The 18,065-nt window shown below is 40.1% G+C and overlaps 2 protein-coding genes across 2 annotated transcripts in view; one reads left to right on the top strand and one right to left on the bottom strand.

Moving 5' to 3' along the window:
- Positions 1–4,983, bottom strand: part of PEX3 (peroxisomal biogenesis factor 3) — a 65,860-nt gene extending 60,877 nt beyond the window's left edge. Inside the window, exon 1 of the mRNA XM_044002081.1 lies at positions 4,767–4,983. Within this exon, the coding sequence (XP_043858016.1) occupies positions 4,767–4,839 (73 nt within the window). The 5' untranslated portion in view covers positions 4,840–4,983. The remainder of the gene's footprint in view (positions 1–4,766) is intronic.
- Positions 4,984–5,128: 145 nt separating this feature from the next.
- The window catches only part of ADAT2 (adenosine deaminase tRNA specific 2), a 39,496-nt gene continuing 26,559 nt past the window's right edge, over positions 5,129–18,065 (top strand). The window contains 2 exon segments of the mRNA XM_044002080.1: positions 5,129–5,287; positions 5,290–5,418. Of these exon segments, the coding sequence (XP_043858015.1) occupies positions 5,129–5,287; positions 5,290–5,418 (288 nt within the window).

The following is an 18,065-nucleotide window of genomic DNA, read 5'->3' as shown; positions in this document are numbered from 1 at the left end:
ATGCTGAAAAAATAAAACCAACTCAAAACAAACTCCTGATTTAACAATTTGTGAATCTCTATCTGTGAAAGATTCAAGATGAAATTAAATGTTCTTTTTTGGGGGGGAGGCGGGGGTTGGGGTTAAGTGACTTGCCCAGGGTCTAGTAAGTAAATGTTCTTTTAATACAAAAGACAAAAACCATTGCCTAAAACTAAATAACATGGGGAACATGAAATAAGTTTATTTGCTAATAATAAGATCAATAAAATTTTAAGTAAAATACCTACTCAAAAATGAAAAAGTAGCACTATTTGTCCTTCATGAGCTTACTCTCCCTGTTGGAGAGAAAAGCAACATAAAAGGAGTTGAGAAAAGGATGTAGTAGCAGGTGATACTGATGCAGAACATAGAAAGGAAGTCATTGATTCTAAGAAACAGAAGAGATCGAATTCCAAGCAGCAAGGGATATAGCCTTTGCAAAACTGAGAGACTGAATTTTATATACAAGGAACAAATAGGCCAGTTTGGCTAGACACCATAGTCTGTGAAAGGGAGGAATGTGTATATAATTTGATTAAATAAGCTGGGAAAGTAGGCAAGAACCAGGCTGAGAAGAACTTTAAATACTACTCAGAGCAAGCCTGTATTTGATCCTAGAGACACCTGAAACTTTTTTCTTTGGCAACTGTAGAAAGGATAAATTGAAGAGGAATGGGACTTGAGGCAGGAAAACCAATTAGAAAGGCTATTACAATAGTTAAGGCTAAAGGTATTGAGGGTTTAACCTGGAGTGGTAATCATGTAAATTGAGAGAAAGAAAAATGGTGGATAAATTATGGAGAGCATCAACAAAACTTGACTACAGTGGATTCGAGGGAAAGGAAGAATAGAGGATGACAGTTTTTGAACCCATGTGAATGGAGGAATGGTGGCACTGTGAATAGAAATAAAGAAGTTAAGAATAGGGTAGAGTTTGAGAGAAAAGATAATGAGTTTTTAATGGATATTCTAGGGTTACATAAAAAAAATCTGCAATCATCTGCATAGAGAAGTTGAAGAGAAGATGAGATCACAAATTACTTTGGGGGAGGAGGAGAAGGCACAGTACACAGTCCTAGAGGCATATTTATAATTAGGGTCATCATATGGATGACATTCTAGCAAAGGAGACTGAGGAGTAGTCAGAGAGGTAAGAGGAGAGGTAAGAGTGAGCAGTGTCAGAAAATCCTTGATAGGAGAATATGTAGGAAGAGAGAAAGATCTACAGTTTCAAATGCTGCAGAGAAGTCAAGGAAAGGGACTGATAAAAGGTTATCAGACTTGATCATTAAGAAATCAATGGTAATTTCGACAAAGAAGTTTAATTTGAGTGATAACACTGGAAGCCAGGATTACAATGGGTTGGGAAAGTTATTGAGAGAAATAGGGGCAGCTAGGTGGTGCAGTGGATAGAGCACCGGCCCTGGAGTCAGGAGTCCCTGAGTTCAAATCTGACCTCAGACACTTAACACTTTCTAGCTGTGTGACCCTGGGCAAGTCACTTAACCCCAATTGCCTCACTTAAAAAAAACAAGAAAAAAAAAAGAGAGAGAAATAGAGGAAATCAGTACAGATGCTCAGGAATGCAGAATCATAAATTAAATCCACATACTATATTTTCTCATAGTGGTCAATAAACATACTGTAACGGGTAGCCCACTCTTTTGTAACATTTACTTATTTTAGTCTTATTAGAAGCCAGCCAGATTTCCTATTCAAACATCTGCCATACAAACATACAATCACCTAACCAACCAACAGACATGACAGTTCCCATACTAAGGAGACCTATAGTTTGAGCGATTTTTATTTCCATATTTTTGAACCAAATGCTTGGGCATGACATCTAAGTTAATGTATGCTTTACCCTTAAGAGGCTTGATGTATTTTAGGTAAATGTTTATTGTGATCCTCCACTGTTTTTCTTTCCTTGACTAGCTACAATTCTGAGAGAGAAAAAGTTTTCTTATTGTAAGACCATAAAATCAATTTCTCTTCCTGTTCTAAATATTTCATTTGCACTCCATTTACATGGATCTATATCTACAATGTATAGCACAAAGTTCTTTGCAGCATTTTTTATCTATGTTGCTCCTTGAGGTATGATGATGCAGAAAAAAAGCCCAAGAAATAAAGTCCCATACAGCTTTCTTTCAATCTTCCCTTTTCACTTGAAAGAGAGAATGTTTATTCCTTCATGGAGTGTTGTAGTTAAGTTTTCAATTTCCTTACAAATTAACAATAACTCAATAAAATACTATATTTATGGTTTTGCCAGCATTTTAGAAATTCTTGGTTTCTACAGAGTAAACCTAATCTGTAACCCAAAGTCAAAAGAAACCTAGTTTTAAATCCCATCTGATAATTATTAGCTATGAAACAACAGGTAAATCACCTGATTTCTCTGAGGCTCAACTTCCTCATCTTTAAAACAAAGATAAAAATAGTCATAGTGCCAACCAAAGAAATTGTTTTGTAAGCTTTAAAGTGATATATGAACATAGGCTATTAGTTATTAATAAGAACAGAATTTATATAAAGTTTTAAGGTTTGCAAAGCACTTTAAATATTATCTCATTTTATCTTCACAGCAACCCTTGAGAGAGGAAGGTACTATTCCGATTTTTACAGATGAAAAAACTGAGAAAGTCAGAGATTAAAGTGATTTGCCTGGAGTCACACAGCCAGTAAGCCAGATATGAATTCTGGTCTTCCTGACTCCAGGACTAATACTCTATTCACTAAGCCATATAACTACTTTCTTCTTCTTTCTTCCTCCATTCTCTTCTTCATTTCAAAGGCAGAGTTCTAATTTTCACTAAGTTTTTTCTTATATTTAGCTAAAATCTGTGTCTCAGTAACTTCTACCCATTGCTTCTAGTTCTACCCTCTGAGACCAAGCAAAACCAGCATATTTCTTCTTTCCAATCCTTCAAATACCAGAAGACCTTTATCAAATTTTCACTAACACTTCTCCAGGCTAAACATTCGATGTAATCAAACAACGGAATATTGAGTGCTCTCAGTACAGTTTAGATAAAAACATCTGGGGTAGCTACGTGGCACAGTGGATAGAGCAATGGCCCTGAAGTTGGGAGGACTTGAGTTCAAATCTGTCACTTACTGGCTGTGGGACCCTGGGCAAGTCATTTAACCCCATTTTCCTTAAACATCCTTGGCTATCTCCACTCATCCTGATATTGGACACAGATGGCTCTGGAGGAGAGAGTAAGGTTGATGACTTTGCACAGTCTTTCCTCACTTAGATGCAAGTCATGACATCACCTGATGTCATGGTCCTCTTCAAGAACAATAAGACCAGCAACAACCCATAAAAACATGTAAGTGTAGAAAGAATTAACACCTCAAAACAGCAACTCCCCCTCCCCCCCAAAAAAACCCCTACTCAGCCTCAAATAGAACCATACTTCCATCAACAATAAGGATCTGGTTTCAAGCTTTTAGGACTGAAACACAAAATTAGCCACAAATCTGAATTACTGATAACTAGAATGTGTTATTATTTATCTATGGCTTAGCATGGAAAACCACAATCAAAATAAAAGATAGATGGGTCAAGCTCTTTGGGAAATTCTTGTCCTTGACTTATAAGTAGTTTTGTATCTATTGCATGCATTTAATGATAAGAATATCTCGAGTCTTCTAATATGGAAATGTTTTACATAACTGCATATGTATAACCTATATCTGACTGCTTGCCACTTCAGGGAAGGAGGAGGGGAGGGAGGAATAGAATTTGGAACTCAAAACTTTAAGTAAAATGTTTATTACAAGTCAAAAGAAAAAGAAAAAAAAAGAATATCAAAATCCCATGCTTATAAGAATCCATCTCCAACTTATGTTCACAGGCACACCAACATTTTCTCTCCCTGTCCTCCTGCAAATTTTAGTCATTATGGCTACAGGATAATAGGAAGGGCCCCATAGAATTTCTTTTACCTGCCCTTAATGGAGTTGCATATCTTAAGGTTAAAGAAGACTGATCAACCTTCCAATTGTCCTAGGTCATATGTAGTCTTTACTACACAGAATTAAATATAAAAAGACTAAATGATTAATTTTTTAAAAGTACTTTGATCTTTCCGTACATCTAGCTGTGTGTTCAAATACAATATAGTTTTAAAAAGAGAGACGTGAATGGGGGAAGGAGGGGTAGGGAGGGAAGGAGGGAGGGGAGAGAGAGAAGGAGGAGGAGGAGGAGGAGGAGGAGGAGGAGGAGGAGGAGGACAGGAGGGGAGTGGGAGATGAGAGAAAGACAAACTTTGGGCAATCTCTTAAGTTTTGTGAAACTCCTATTAAAGAAGAAATAAATGCAAAATTCTGGGTGTTGCAATTGGATTACTTGCAATAAGTCACTCCAGTAAAGCCAGTAATAAATGGGATCCAGAGGCGATTGCCTAACCAAGGTATGTGACGGAAAAAATAAAAAGCCCAGCTAGCTAGGCAATACTACTACCTTAGGCAAGTCACTTCACCTCTCTGGACCTCAGGTCCCTCAACTGTCAAGTGAGGGCGTTGGATCTCTTTGGGCCCTTCCAGCTCTTTAACTCTAGGAAGCCGCAGGGGAGAAAGCTAATTCCTGATTCTCCCGCCCCCTGGTTCCTCCATCCAGGAGAAAATGGGCGAGGCAGCCGAGGAGCCGGAGGAACAGGCGCTGGGCAGGGCACTGGGTGCCAGAGCACGGGCCCCTCCGCCCCTAGACGTCCCCCCGAGCCTGCACCCACCTCCGAGGACTGTGCCCAGGAACAGGCATTTCTTCTTGTGACGTTTTAGAAAATTCCACACGGACTTCAGCATCTTCCGGTCCCGTAGCCGGGAAAGAGGCGACGTACGGGGCTGCGGACCCGCGAGCCCCGGGGTGGCGGGGACCGGGAGGAAGAAGCTGGGGAAGAGGAACGGTTTCTCGGGTGAACGCGGCTGGCCGGTCTGGTCCCGAGGACAAGGTGCCCAATCGCCCTCGTCCCTCCCCCGGGTCCTCCCGGAGAAATCACTGCCGCCAGTCACCGGCTCGACTGTCACCGGAGAGAGAAGGGGGCGTGGAGACCCGACTGAGCCGTCCTGGCCGCCGTCCCGACCGACGCCGCTGATGCGGCTGCCTGGGGCCGGAAAGCCGAGTCCGTCACGAATTTCGTCCCTGGTGTGCCCACCATCCGGCGGCTCCCCCGGAAACAGCAGCCTCGGGCCTCCGACGTTCCGCCGCCCGTTCTCTTCTGCCTGGCTGCCCGGCTTCGCTCTCTCTACCCTCTCCCCTTGGTTCGTCTGGCCTCTGGCTGCCGGGGCGGGATGGAGGAGACTATTACGGCGGCGCTCACAGCCCCGGGAGTGTCCGTGTCAGCTGAGGAGAGAGAGGCGTGGATGGAGAGGGCGATGCACATGGTAAGAAGGGCTGGGGGAGGGCACGCTGGGGTGAAACCGCCCAATGGGGTGCGGGAGCGGCGGACCGTAAGGTCACGGTAGTAGAGCCGGACCTTCCTGTCGCGTGGGGCGGAGCATCTTCCTACGTAGGGAAAGAGAGTACCCCCACCCCACCCCTCGCACTTTAACCTAGTTAGAATCGGGGCAGCCCGTGGCTGTGGCGCCAGGTGCCAACACCTGGTGCAGAGCGGCAGCTTTTCGGCTGCTAAGTTCATTCGCAAGGCTCTCCGGGCCCGGGGGTTGGGGGTGGGTGGGAGGGTAGCGAAGAGAGGGAGGGAGGAATTGTTCTCCAGTATGGTAAAGTCCCATAGCCAGCTTCTGGAAGAGGTGGGTCGAGAACCCACTTTTTTCTCCTTCTCCCGTCCACCAAAAAGTAATTTCCTATTTTGAGGGCCCTTTTGAGCATAAGTTATCCAGTAAGAGAAAGCTGGAACGATAGAGCAATTTTCTTTGGTAACAATTTTTCTTTGCTATCAGCACCTTTTTTCTTTACATTTTCATTCATTCCTTATCTCCTTTTATGCCTCCCCACCCCCATTAGGGTTGCTGACCTAGGAAGATTTCGTCTGTACCTTAAGGTGTAGGAGTCGGGATGAGCTGAATTCTACCCACTAGCAGTTTGAACCTGGGTCACTTACCCTCTCTAAGCCTCAGTTTCTCAAATTAAAATGCTCTCAAATGCAAATAATAGCATCTACCTATTTGCAGGATCAAATGAGATTATATTATGTGTGTATGTAATGTATGTGTGTATATGTATGTATATATAGCACTGCAGAAGTAACAACAATCATAATACAACAAATGTTTGTTTATTAAGTACTATTCCTAGCTTATTGGATTTTAGATCTAGAGCTATAAAGGAATGACCATCCTCCTAGTCATCCAGGTCCATAACACCCTCCCCTCCTCCTCATTTCTTCACTGTCACTTCAAATCTTGTCATTCACAACATTTCACATCTCCCCTACAATATTCTCCTCTCCACTCACAAGCCACTAGGGGGCAGCTAGATGTTCCTGCAATTGTGAGAATCTGAGTTCAAAGCTCACCTCAGACACCTACTAGCTGTGTGACCCTGGGCAAGTCATTTAACCCCAATTGCCTTTAAACATTCAGTTGTCCTGATCTTACTACTGGACCCAGATGATTCTGGAGGAGAGAGTGAGGTTGGTGACCTTGTACAGCCCTCCCTCACTTAAATCCAATACAGTGCAAGTCATAACATCACCCCCATGTCATAGTCCTCTTTGAGAAGGAAGGACAACCAAACAACAATTCACAAGCCACTACCATAATTTAGGCCCTCATCATCTCTTCCTTGGCCTATTACATGCAATAATTTTCTGTTTGAACTTCCTGCCTCTGGTCACACCTACTCCAATTCATTCTATATACAACTTGCTAAAGTGATTTTCCAACAGTTCAGGTCTGACCATGTCACCCCCTATTCAACAAACTCAAGTGGCTCCCTAGTACTTTGTGTGTGTGTGTGTGTGTGTGTGTGTGTGTGTGTGTGTTTGTGGCAATTGGGGTTAAGTGACTTGCCTAGGGTCACACAGCTAGTAAGTGTCAATTATCTGAGGTCACATTTGAACTCAGGTACTCCTGAATCCAGGGATTGATGCTCTATCCACTTCACCACCTAGCTGCCCCTCCCTAGTACTTTTAGGGTAAAATATAAACCCATTCATTTGTCATTTAAAGGTTTTTACAATCTAGATCCTTCCTACTTTTCCATTCTTTTCATAATTTACTTCCCTACATGAATTCTGATACCCTCCAGGAACCAGGAATATGAACCTACTTGCTCTTCCTATAAGAGGAAGATCCTCTCATGCTTGAAATTTGCTATCTACTTACCTTTGCCTCAGAGTTCCCCAGGTTTTCCCCTAGACCTAGCTCAATGGCCACTTTCTGCAGAAGGCCTTTTCCAGTCTCCTCAGGTGCTACCATCCCCTTGAAGGTTGCCTTCCATCTACTCTAAATGTATCTTGTATGTACCTAATTATAACTACATGCTGGGCTAGATAATGGGCTGGCCTGAGACTCAGGAAGACTTGGATTGAAATCCTGCCTTTGACATATTATGTTGGAAGGGATGTGGATATTGGAGAGGAAATGAAAAATTTGGACACTAATGCACTGTTGCTGGAGCTGTGAACTGATACAACTAATCTGGAGAACAATTTGAAACTGTGCCCAAAGGGCTATAAAACTGCATATCCTTTAACCCAGCAATACCACTACTAAGTGATTGTAACATTTGTTGATCTACCTTATCTCATTTTTTGTATCATATAAAACTTCAGAGGCAAAAACAAGACTTTAATGTGTATAATTACTTGCTGTTATTTTTACAGTGTCATATGCTCAGCTACTAAGTGATTGTAACATTTGTTGATCTACCTTATCTCATCTTTTGTATCATATAAAACTTCAGAGGCAAAAACAAGGCTTTAATGTGTATAATTACTTGCTGTTATTTTTACAGTGTCATATGCTCAGTAACTAACATATATTAGTAGTAACAATCTTTTAAAAGTAAGGCATTGCTACAGTATCTTACAGACCAGGTTATATCAATTTCCTTCCCACCTCACTACTATTAGAAATGGAGGAGAGGGGCAGCTAGGTGGCACAGTGGATAGAGCACCAGCCTTGGATTCAGCAGGACCTGAGTTCAAATTTGGCCTCAGACACTTAACACTTACTAGCTGTGTGACCCTGGGAAAGTCACAACCCCAATTGCCTCACCAAAAAAAAAAAAAAAAAAGAAAGAAAGAAAGAAAGAAAGAAAAAAAGAAATGGAAGAGAAACCTAACTACCAATTGAAGTTTTCTCAGGAAACTCTTGGAATAGAATTTAAGTTTATTTTCACCTGAATATTAGCTTAGTTGCAAAGAAGTGGAAGCCTTATCTGTTTCTGTGTTTTGTGTTCTTCATGAATAAGAGAAATGGTTGGTCCTTTTTTTCCTCTCTTTAGGCATCCTTCCCCCCCCAGATCAAAACAGAAAAACAGAAAAATCTACAGGTCCTTACTTTGAAATCAGGCAATGTTTGAGTATGCACTATAGCTAGGTAAAACATATATTTTGAAAAATAAAATTCTATTTAAAAAAACACTATTAAGTGTTTAAAATAATCAATGTTATACTGTCTGGATTATAAATTCCTGACCTTCAGTTTATCCACAATTGCACCAAGTGGTTGTGTCTTACTTCCCTATTGCTTTTTTTAAAAGTTCAAATATATTTCTTTTTGGACTTAGGTCAGCAGTTTTGTGACCAATTATCTGGTTTCCTAAACTTCAAAGAAAATAAATTCCAGAATATAGAGAATTAGCTGATAGAAAATTATAAACATATATTTTTCTGAGAAGTATTAAGTAAGTCTTTAACTGCATAGATACAGCCAGATATGGAGCCAACAGATTAATTGAATTTGCTTGAGGAACATGAAGGTGAAATTCCAGTTCTGAAAAATCACCAGTATTTTTATACCAGAAGTTTGCCTGAAAATGATCATGCATCTGGAGTGCACAAGCTGTTATTCATTTGGAATGGACAAAGATCTAAAAGGGAGGGAGGGGGCAAAAGAAGGATTTTTAGCATGTGATAATACCAATAGGTAAATGTAATCTTATTATGTAGACCTCTTGCTTGTTTTTTCAATACCCTAATTCTCCCAAGTTATTCAAGCTTGAAGATTTGAAGTCAATGTTAATTCCTTCCTTACTTTTGTCTCCCTTTAAAACATCCTTTTCTTTTAGTTCCACAGTCAGTGTATGCCCTTATTAACTTATGCCCTATATCTAGATGATTTATTTCAATCTTATCCTCTCCACTTTATCCTGCTCACAATTCCGAGATTGATTCCAAAGAGATCACTTTTGTCATGTCAGACATAGGAACTACAGACATAGAAATAGAATTAGAATGGACCTCATAGGGTGTTAGTGCTGCACAAGACACTATAGATTACTTTTCAATTCCATCATTTTATAGATATGGGAACTGAAGCCTAGAGAAGTGAAAGGTCTGACTCAGAGTCACACAACTCATAAAAAGCTGAGCTTGGATTTGAACCCACTTCTGGTTCTAAATACACTTCTCTTTTCATTATACTATGACCACTGTTAACCTGTAAATTAATGAAACAATCAATATAGGAAAAAATAAGGTCTTTAATCGGGGCAGAGGAACTATAGCTCATGGTATTGCAAAGCAAGAAGCTAGGAATACCCAAAGATGGGAACCAAGAACAGGGTTTTTATGGGGTAACAGAACAAAAGGCATCCAAAAAAACAGCCCCAGGCAATTCACATGTCTGGAAAGAGGGAGTAGGGGGAAATCAGCCAGTTTTCAGTAAATTTGTAGTTATCATTCCTTTCTCTTGGTCAAGATGAATTCTGGAATTCGTTGATGACCAAAAAATAGTGTTGGGGCATGAAACATAATTCTCAGGCCACGTCCTGGCATTCTTGGGAAAGCTGTCTACCCTGCTGTCATCTGCTTGTATCATTGGTAGTGTTTCTGGCCGTCCATTCAGGGGTCGGGGTCTTCTTCAGATGTGATAAGTGGATACAGCTGTCAATTCCTTTCAGTTTCACAGCTGAGGGGTTGGTCAGCAGGACTTGGTAGGGAATCCTTGCACAGGTGCTTTTTCCAATAGACCCAGTCTCCAGGTTCCAACTGTAGGTTGGATTGAATTAAGGTTGAGCCACTAGAAAATGACTGAGAGATAAGATGATTAAGGTGATGAAGAGTTTGTGTGAGCCCTTTACAAGAGTACAGAAGGGATGCCTTGATGGAGAGGGAGTCACTTGAAGGAGAAAAGAGAGGCAGGCATAGGACGCCCAGTGATGATTTCAAAAGGTGAAAGATAATGTTTACCAAAAGGGGTTACCCTAAGGTTCAGAAGAACTAGGGGAAGGGCTTTTGGCCATGGTAGATTCAAATCATCCATGAACTTTCCAAGCTGAACCTTAATGATCCCATTTATACGTTCTACCAAACCTGAGGATTGGGGGTAGTAAGCACCAGTGTAAGTGTTGAAATACTGGCCAGGAAGCTAACAATTGGACCAGGAAATGAGTGAACTTCTATTAAGAATTCCTCAGGTGGGAAAAATCCTTTCTAATAAGCACTTGGCTACAGCTGTTGCAGTAGCTTTCCTGCAAGGGAAAGCTTCTACCCAATGGGAGAACATGCAAACCATAACTAATAAACTTATAACTGGAAGAGGGCAGAAGTTGAATAAAATCAATCTGCCAGATTTGAAAAGGGGTAAAGGAATCTCCTAGGGGTAATTTTTATGGGCTTGCTTACATTATATTTAGGATAGATTTCACATTGTAGATAAATGTCATGTGCAGCTCGTCTCAATATTCCCTGCCAATATTTGCAGCTTAAACTAAGCAGTTTTTCAGGACTCCAGTGACTTAAAGAGTGCAGGTACTCCATCATAGGTCAACACTGAGAGTCAGGAAGGACAGGGCATACATTTGGCCCATACCAGAGTTCAGTTTTTATCCTTTTCATACCCTTCTAGTCTTAGTCTGTTTTGGATTGGATTGGACATGGTCCTTTGGACTACAGCAAGCTTTGCTGGGGTCAATGTTAACTTGGGGCCAGGCCCAGCAGATGTTAAAGACAGACTTAATAGGGATTGGGGTTTTCTGAGCAGCCTACTTGGCATGCAGGTCAGCAAGGGCATTAATCGCGGGCATTAATCTTCATGGGAATGTCCTTGCATTTTAACAATCACTGCTGCTAGCAACAAAAGGGAGTCAAGCAATCTCTAGATATGTGGGACATCCAGAGGACATCAGGAACCCTTTATATTCCATAACATCCAAAAATCATGTGCCACCCCAAAAGCATACCTCCTATCCACGTAAATGTTTACTTGCTTTTCTTTTTAATTCACAAGCCTGAGTCAGGGCTTCAAGTTCAGCCTGTTGTGCTGAAGAAGCCAAAGGAAGGGGGTCAATGACCTCTTCTGTGGTAGTGATAACATACCCAGCATCATTTGAGACAGGAACCATCAATGTACCAGGAATAATCTGGGTTTTCTCTCAGTTTCTTGGAGATCTTCTTGCCGGGGGGGGGGGGGGGGGCGGTTAAGATAAAGTAAATAACTTTAAAACAATCATGATCCTGTATGTGGTCAGAGTTCCTATCCTCTTTGTCAGGAAGGAAAGTGACTGGGTTGAGAACTACCTTAGGTTTGCATTGTAGAGAGATCTCTAATTCTGCAAAACAGATTATTTATTGGCTGATATCAGATGTCCTGAAAACAAGATACTTTATGAGGTGAGAAAAACAGAATCAGCTTTTGAAAACTGGAGATCCAGGGAGCAAAGGAATAAGTCATCTACAGACTGGAGAGGGTGGAGCCTAAAGGCAACTTAAAGGTCAGCAAGGTCTGCTTTCAAAATTTGAGAAAAATAGAAGGGACTCTGAAGCAGAACAGTCCAAGTGTACTGCAAGCCCTCCCAGGTAAAATCATTCACACCAAAGGACCCACTGAAAAAGGCACTACACAAATCAAAAGTGAAAACTGTGGAATCATGGGAATGAAATTCTACCAGGAGTAGAGAATTGTAAAAATGTCACAAGAGGACATCAGTGCCACTGCACTGTCAGAGCTGTAAGTTGCCTTTCCATGTATATTCCTTGTCTACACATATTTCCTATATATGTGTCCCTCCATCCATGTATTCTGACCACATGTGTTCTCTATGTGTATACCTCTCCATGTGTATTCACGGTATATGTCCATCCTTCTCATTGATATTGTATATATTTGTGGAAGGCTACATCTCATGTTTATAGGACAAATGATTTGTTACTACTTTTTTTTTTAAATGTATTTTTTTTATTATTCTTTTTTTTTTTTAAGTGAGGCATTTGGGGTTAAGTGACTTACCCAGGGTCACACAGCTAGTAAGTGTTAAGAGTCTGAGGCTGGATTTGAACTCAGGTCCTCCTGACTCCAGGGCCGGTGCTCTATCCACTGCGCCACCTAGCCGCCCCTTGCTACTACTTTTCCTGCCATTTCATTAAATGCCTTTTCTTTGAGCAGATTTTGTGCTCTTGCTGACTATTAAATGTGAAAACATCAGTAGGGAATTATGAGCTATAGTCTTAGGGGATGCTGACTCACCAAATACCTTAAACCTGTACTAGACTGCCCTGAAAGTTGGGTTAGGGGGTGGGGATGGAGTTGTTATAGTTATTTCCCAGTATTTTCTTATATAAACTCTCTTCCAAGGAGTCTGACATACTTTTCACCATTCCTTCAGCATGTGTCTTGAACTCCTACTTCTTTACTTTTACCTTTCCAAATTGAATTTAAACTTCTCTGCCTCTTTAAATCCTATGAGAACTTCAAGTCTCCCTATATTATGAATTCTTATCTGAACCCTCCAACAGCGATCAATGTCTCAAAAAAATTTTAAACCAACACATTTGTCATATATACTCATATGTGTGTATTTTTACATATATAAACACATAATTTTTTTAAAAATCAATAAATATTTATTGAACTCCTACTAAATTAAATATCATGGGAAAGAAAAGAAGTATCTCTACCCTTTTTTTGAAGACAGGTTGGGTATCTGGACCAGTGATTTTATTGGTGGAGGAAAACTACCGATTCAGATTAGCAGTTGTTTTCCAATTTATAGTCTTAGAGAATTGCCTGGGCCTTTGATAGTCAGTCATCAGTTATTAAGTGCCTACTATATGCCAGGTACTCTAATATATGCTAGTTAAATGAGATGTTAAATCACTGACTGAAGCCAACGTGCATCACAGTTAGTACTAGAATTCATGTTCTCCTGACTTTTAAGCCAGCTTTTTATCCATTATACCATGCTGCCTCTTAATCTCTGTTCTTAAAGATATTATAATTTATTTGGGGAGACAAGACAGGAACAAAAAATAGTAATACAAGATAGAATTTGTGCTATATGACTTACAGGCAATAGGCATTCTAAGACTTCATAACAGGAAGAGTTCTACTGACATGTTCAAGGAATGATTCACAATACCTGTAGACTTGAAGGATTAGTAGGATTCAGAGATGCAGAGAGGCATGTTAGTGCCATGTGAAGAGCTAAAAATAAAGTGGGAGTATATGAGGACAGTGGTTAATAAAGTGACCTTGAAGCAGAAAATTTAGTGTAAGAGAATGGTGAGAGATAGTGGAAACTAGAATGACAGGTCTTTGGCTGCCAGGGAGTGGCGAGTACAATAGGTCCTGATTAAAGGTGGCAAAAGCACAGTGGATAGAGCACCAGCCCTGGAGTCAGGAGGACCTGAGTTCAAATCCAGCCTCAGATACTTAACACTTACTAGCTGTGTGACCCTAGGCAAGTCACTTAACCCCAATTGCTTCACCCCCCCCCCCTCCAAAAAAAAAAAGGTGGCAAAAGGTAGGCAAGGGTAGAGTGAGGGAAAAGCCAAAATGCAATTGCAGCAGGCTTTCCTTGTTGAGGCTTGTCCCCTGTCATGTCTACTCTCTGCCCAGACAGTTGAGTTTAACTAGAGTAGAGGCTCTAGAGTATTGGTATCAAACTCAAAATAGAACAGATTTTTTGTAAGCCACATATCGATTAACTTAGAAAACCACAAAGTAAGACTTCCATGTTTTACTGTATTTTGCTTTATTTTGTTAAACAGTTCCCAATTGCATTTTTTGGGGGTGGGGCAATGAGGGTTAAGTGAATTGCCCAGGGTCACACAGCTAGTAAGTGTCAAGTGTCTGAGGCCAGATTTTAACTCAGGGCCTCCTGAATCCAGCTCACCACTTAGCTGCCCCATCCAGTTGCATTTTAATCTGGTTCCAATTGGCTCACTGGCAGCCACTTTAACACCTCTGCTCTAGAATATCAAAGTAATTTAAGCAGAGCTGACATAGCAATCCCTAAATGCTTATTTCAAGAATTTAAATTTGTCTAAATAAGCAACAGTGAGCTATCATGGATGTTCTATAGCAGTGGGTTCAAACTCAAATAAAAACAAGGCCACTAAACTGTATCCCTGTGGGCCACATGTTGTTTTAGAGAACTGGGTATTACATTGTGTTCTGTTATATTTTTATTTATCTTATTAAAGATTTCCCAATTACATTTTAATCTGGTTCAGGCCTAACTATGGAATGTTGTGGGCTGCATGCTGCCTGAGGACTGTTTGACATCTCTGTTCCCATATTGTATTTGTGACTTCTTTTGTCTCTCATTCCCCATGCATAACTTGGCTATCTAGTATTACCCCTGAAGATGTCTTTTGTCTCCTTCACACAAGATATAACATGCTGCTTACTTATATTCATTATGCATCTTTTTTTTTTTTTGGTTTTTGGGGTTTTTTTTGCAGGGCAATTGGGGTTAAGTGACTTGCCCAGGGTCACACAGCTAGTTAGTGTCAAGTGTCTGAGGACGGATTTGAACTCAGGTACTCCTGAATCCAGGGCTGGTGCTTTATCCACTACGCCACATAGCTGCCCCCACTATGCATCTTTTTGTTGCCCTTCTGCCCACTTGTATTTTTGAGTCTTCTGAGATTCTGATGTTACATGATTTGCAGCCATGTGACATTACCAGAAACTTTTTGGCCTTCAAAAGTCAGGTCTTTTGTGGCACTGAACAAGTTAGGATTATTAAAAAGGATTATCCAATTTCCTACATGAAATCAAGTTCAGTCCCCTTCAACCCTTCAATCAATGAACGAACATTTATTAAATGACTACCATGTGCTAGGTACTGTGCTAGGTGTTGGGGATACACATACAAAAAGGGAGTCAATTCCCCCTCCACCCCAGGAATCTTATTCGACTCATTTCACCAGTCTAGGACATAAATACATAATAACAGGTTGACTAAGAAGTTTTGAATCCTAGTATAGGAAATAGGAATTGTTTCTGCAACCATATTTTAACAATGTGAATGGTTAAGCCAATCTCTTGTACCTTCTGTGTTTTCTTTAAAATAAAAGTCATGAAGTGAAATGTTTGAATATAGGCCCTGTTAAGAAGGAAAAATGTGTGAAATTCAAATCTTCTTGCACACTATTATAACTTAAATTTTTTAAATTTATTTTCATTTGTGAAATAAAACAAGCATTTCTATGACATAGTTTGATGATGATGATTGCAGGCACTATTGACTATTAGCTAAGCTCTTCTGCTTTCTTTATAAAAATGATTAGATTCAACCATAGAAGACTCTTGGAAACATTGGAAAGAACTATTGGGAAAAAATTGGAAGGGGGTAAGAACATTTTCGGGTAGCTAGGTGGTGCAGTAGATAGAGTGTTGGTCTTAGAGTCCAGAAAATCTGAGTTCAAATTCAGCCTCAGACACTAGCTGTATGACCCTGGGCAAGTCAATCCCATTTGCCTTAGTTTCCTCATCTTTAAAATGAGCTTGAGAAGGAAATGGCAAATCATTCCAGTATCTTTGCCAAGAAAACCCCAAATTGGATCACAGAGAAGTCGAACACAACTAAAACAAGTGGGATACAACTAAAACAACTGAACAATAACAACAAGAATATTTCCAGGATTATATTTTTTAACCTGTTAGCAAAACTAACATAGCTCATCAGATTTAGAGCTAGAAGGGAACTAAGAAATGATCGGGTCCAATTCCTTCATTTTACAAAGAACTCATATTGGTGGCAAGTAGTAGAATCAGAATTAGAACCATTGAATTTAGTCCCTCACCAGTGCCTCCTTCAAGATCTGGCCCAAATTTCACCTTTTGCAGGAGGCTTTTTCCTCCTCCCAAACACCATTAGTGCCTTTCCTATGAGATTACTTTCTGTTTACTCTGTCCATATCTTCATGTATGTGCATAGTTGTCTCCTATATTAGAATATGAACTTCATTAGTATAGGAACAATATTTCACCTCTGTTTTTATGCCCAGAGATTCACACAGTACCTGCCATGAAGTAAGTACTTAATAAATAGCTGTTGACTTCGACTTCAAATATAGTACTCTTTTCCAGTATACCAAACATACTGCTTCTCTAATATATCTTTGATACTTAAAGGAGTTGTAATTTTGTTCATGTGAGTATTCTTTTCATTGATACAGATTGAATAACTTAGTAGATAGTTTTCTAGAATTGTCGTGAGCAAAAAAATATATCCCTCTTGGCAGAGCCAGTCTTATAATGAGCCTTTCAATTTATCTTGGCTGATGCTTGGACAATACCAGATCTATACATGTAGAATTTCTAGCTTGGTAGGACCTGCCAGAACTTGTACTCCATTGGCATAGCCTCTGAGAACACAGGATCATCTCGACATCATGGAAGTACATCAACCTACACACCCACCTCCAGACTTATTTGCTTATGCTCTTTGTTTGATGTCTTTTTTGTAAAGTAAGTAGAACATGGTGGTGGTGGTCCCAGGTATTGTCTATTGACTTTGGGCTTTTTACCGTAATTCACACACCTCTGTCCAGGCAAAATATTTAGATGCTCAAACTGGGAAAACCACTGAGGATTGGTCATATAAATCAGGGCTTCTTAAACTTTTTCCATCCATGATCCCTTTTCATTAGAGAAATTTTTGCATGACGTTAGGTATATAGTTATATAAAATAGGCACACATAACTTTTTACTGTTGCCAAATTTTTTGTGACTCCCACATTAATTTACAAGACACTGTATGGGTCCCACAGTTTAAGATCTAAATTATCACAGTCTTGGTTCTTTTATATATCCACCATAGTTTCTTCATAGTTTCAACAATAGTCAATGGCATCACTAAAAGAATATAACTGATGCACTGTATAAACATGAGTGAGAGATGAGATAGGAGATAGAAAGATAGAAGAGTAGGAGAAAAATAGAATAAAAGTAAGGCAGTAGGAACCAAACACACATCCTCAATTGCCCCAAACTATAGGTGTATAAAGTGGTAGTATCCACAGTATGTATCTCTGCAATGTGATCTTGGCAGTTTTTCATTAAAACAAGCCTGCACTCACAATGGGTTTGGCTTGAGCTGTTACCACTTCTCACTTTACCTTTGCTCCAAATTTCCTGTCTTTCCTTTTCATCATGTTTGAAATGGCCCACATAATTGCATATAAATCTCCTTAGGAGATTTTTTCCCCACCACATAATAATCTGAGTCACATCGTCTTATTTCATTTATTCCTTTCTAGTAGCTCTCTCATTGGCACACTTACCCTCCCCGCTCCCCTTGTTCTTTCTGACTTTCCAGTCTATCTTTTGCTTCTTTCTTTGTCCTTTAAACTATATCCACTCCAAATCTGAGCTGTAGTTGAAGGTCTAATTAGTAAAGGCACTGTGGTTACTATGGTGGAAATCCTAACCAGGTCTCAACATGTAAGTACTTGAATTGTGGAACAGCAGTCTTCTCTGATGAGAGGGTCTATTATATAAGAGGGGAACTAGTTAGAAGTCATAAATTGTACCCACTGCTCAGCTTTTGCATGCTCAAGTGTATTCCTAGGCTAATTTTGCATAATGTTGTGAAGTATTGAGATTATTTGGAGCCAAAAATATTCCTATCATCCCCAACATTCCCCTTTTCTTTAGATTGTTCCATTTATCT

Source organism: Dromiciops gliroides, chromosome 4 (assembly GCF_019393635.1).
Source record: "Dromiciops gliroides isolate mDroGli1 chromosome 4, mDroGli1.pri, whole genome shotgun sequence".
In the NCBI taxonomy this organism is placed as follows: Eukaryota; Metazoa; Chordata; class Mammalia; order Microbiotheria; family Microbiotheriidae; genus Dromiciops; species Dromiciops gliroides.
The sequence above is the reverse complement of the archived record's forward strand: the minus strand, read 5'-3'. Positions and strand labels throughout refer to the sequence as shown.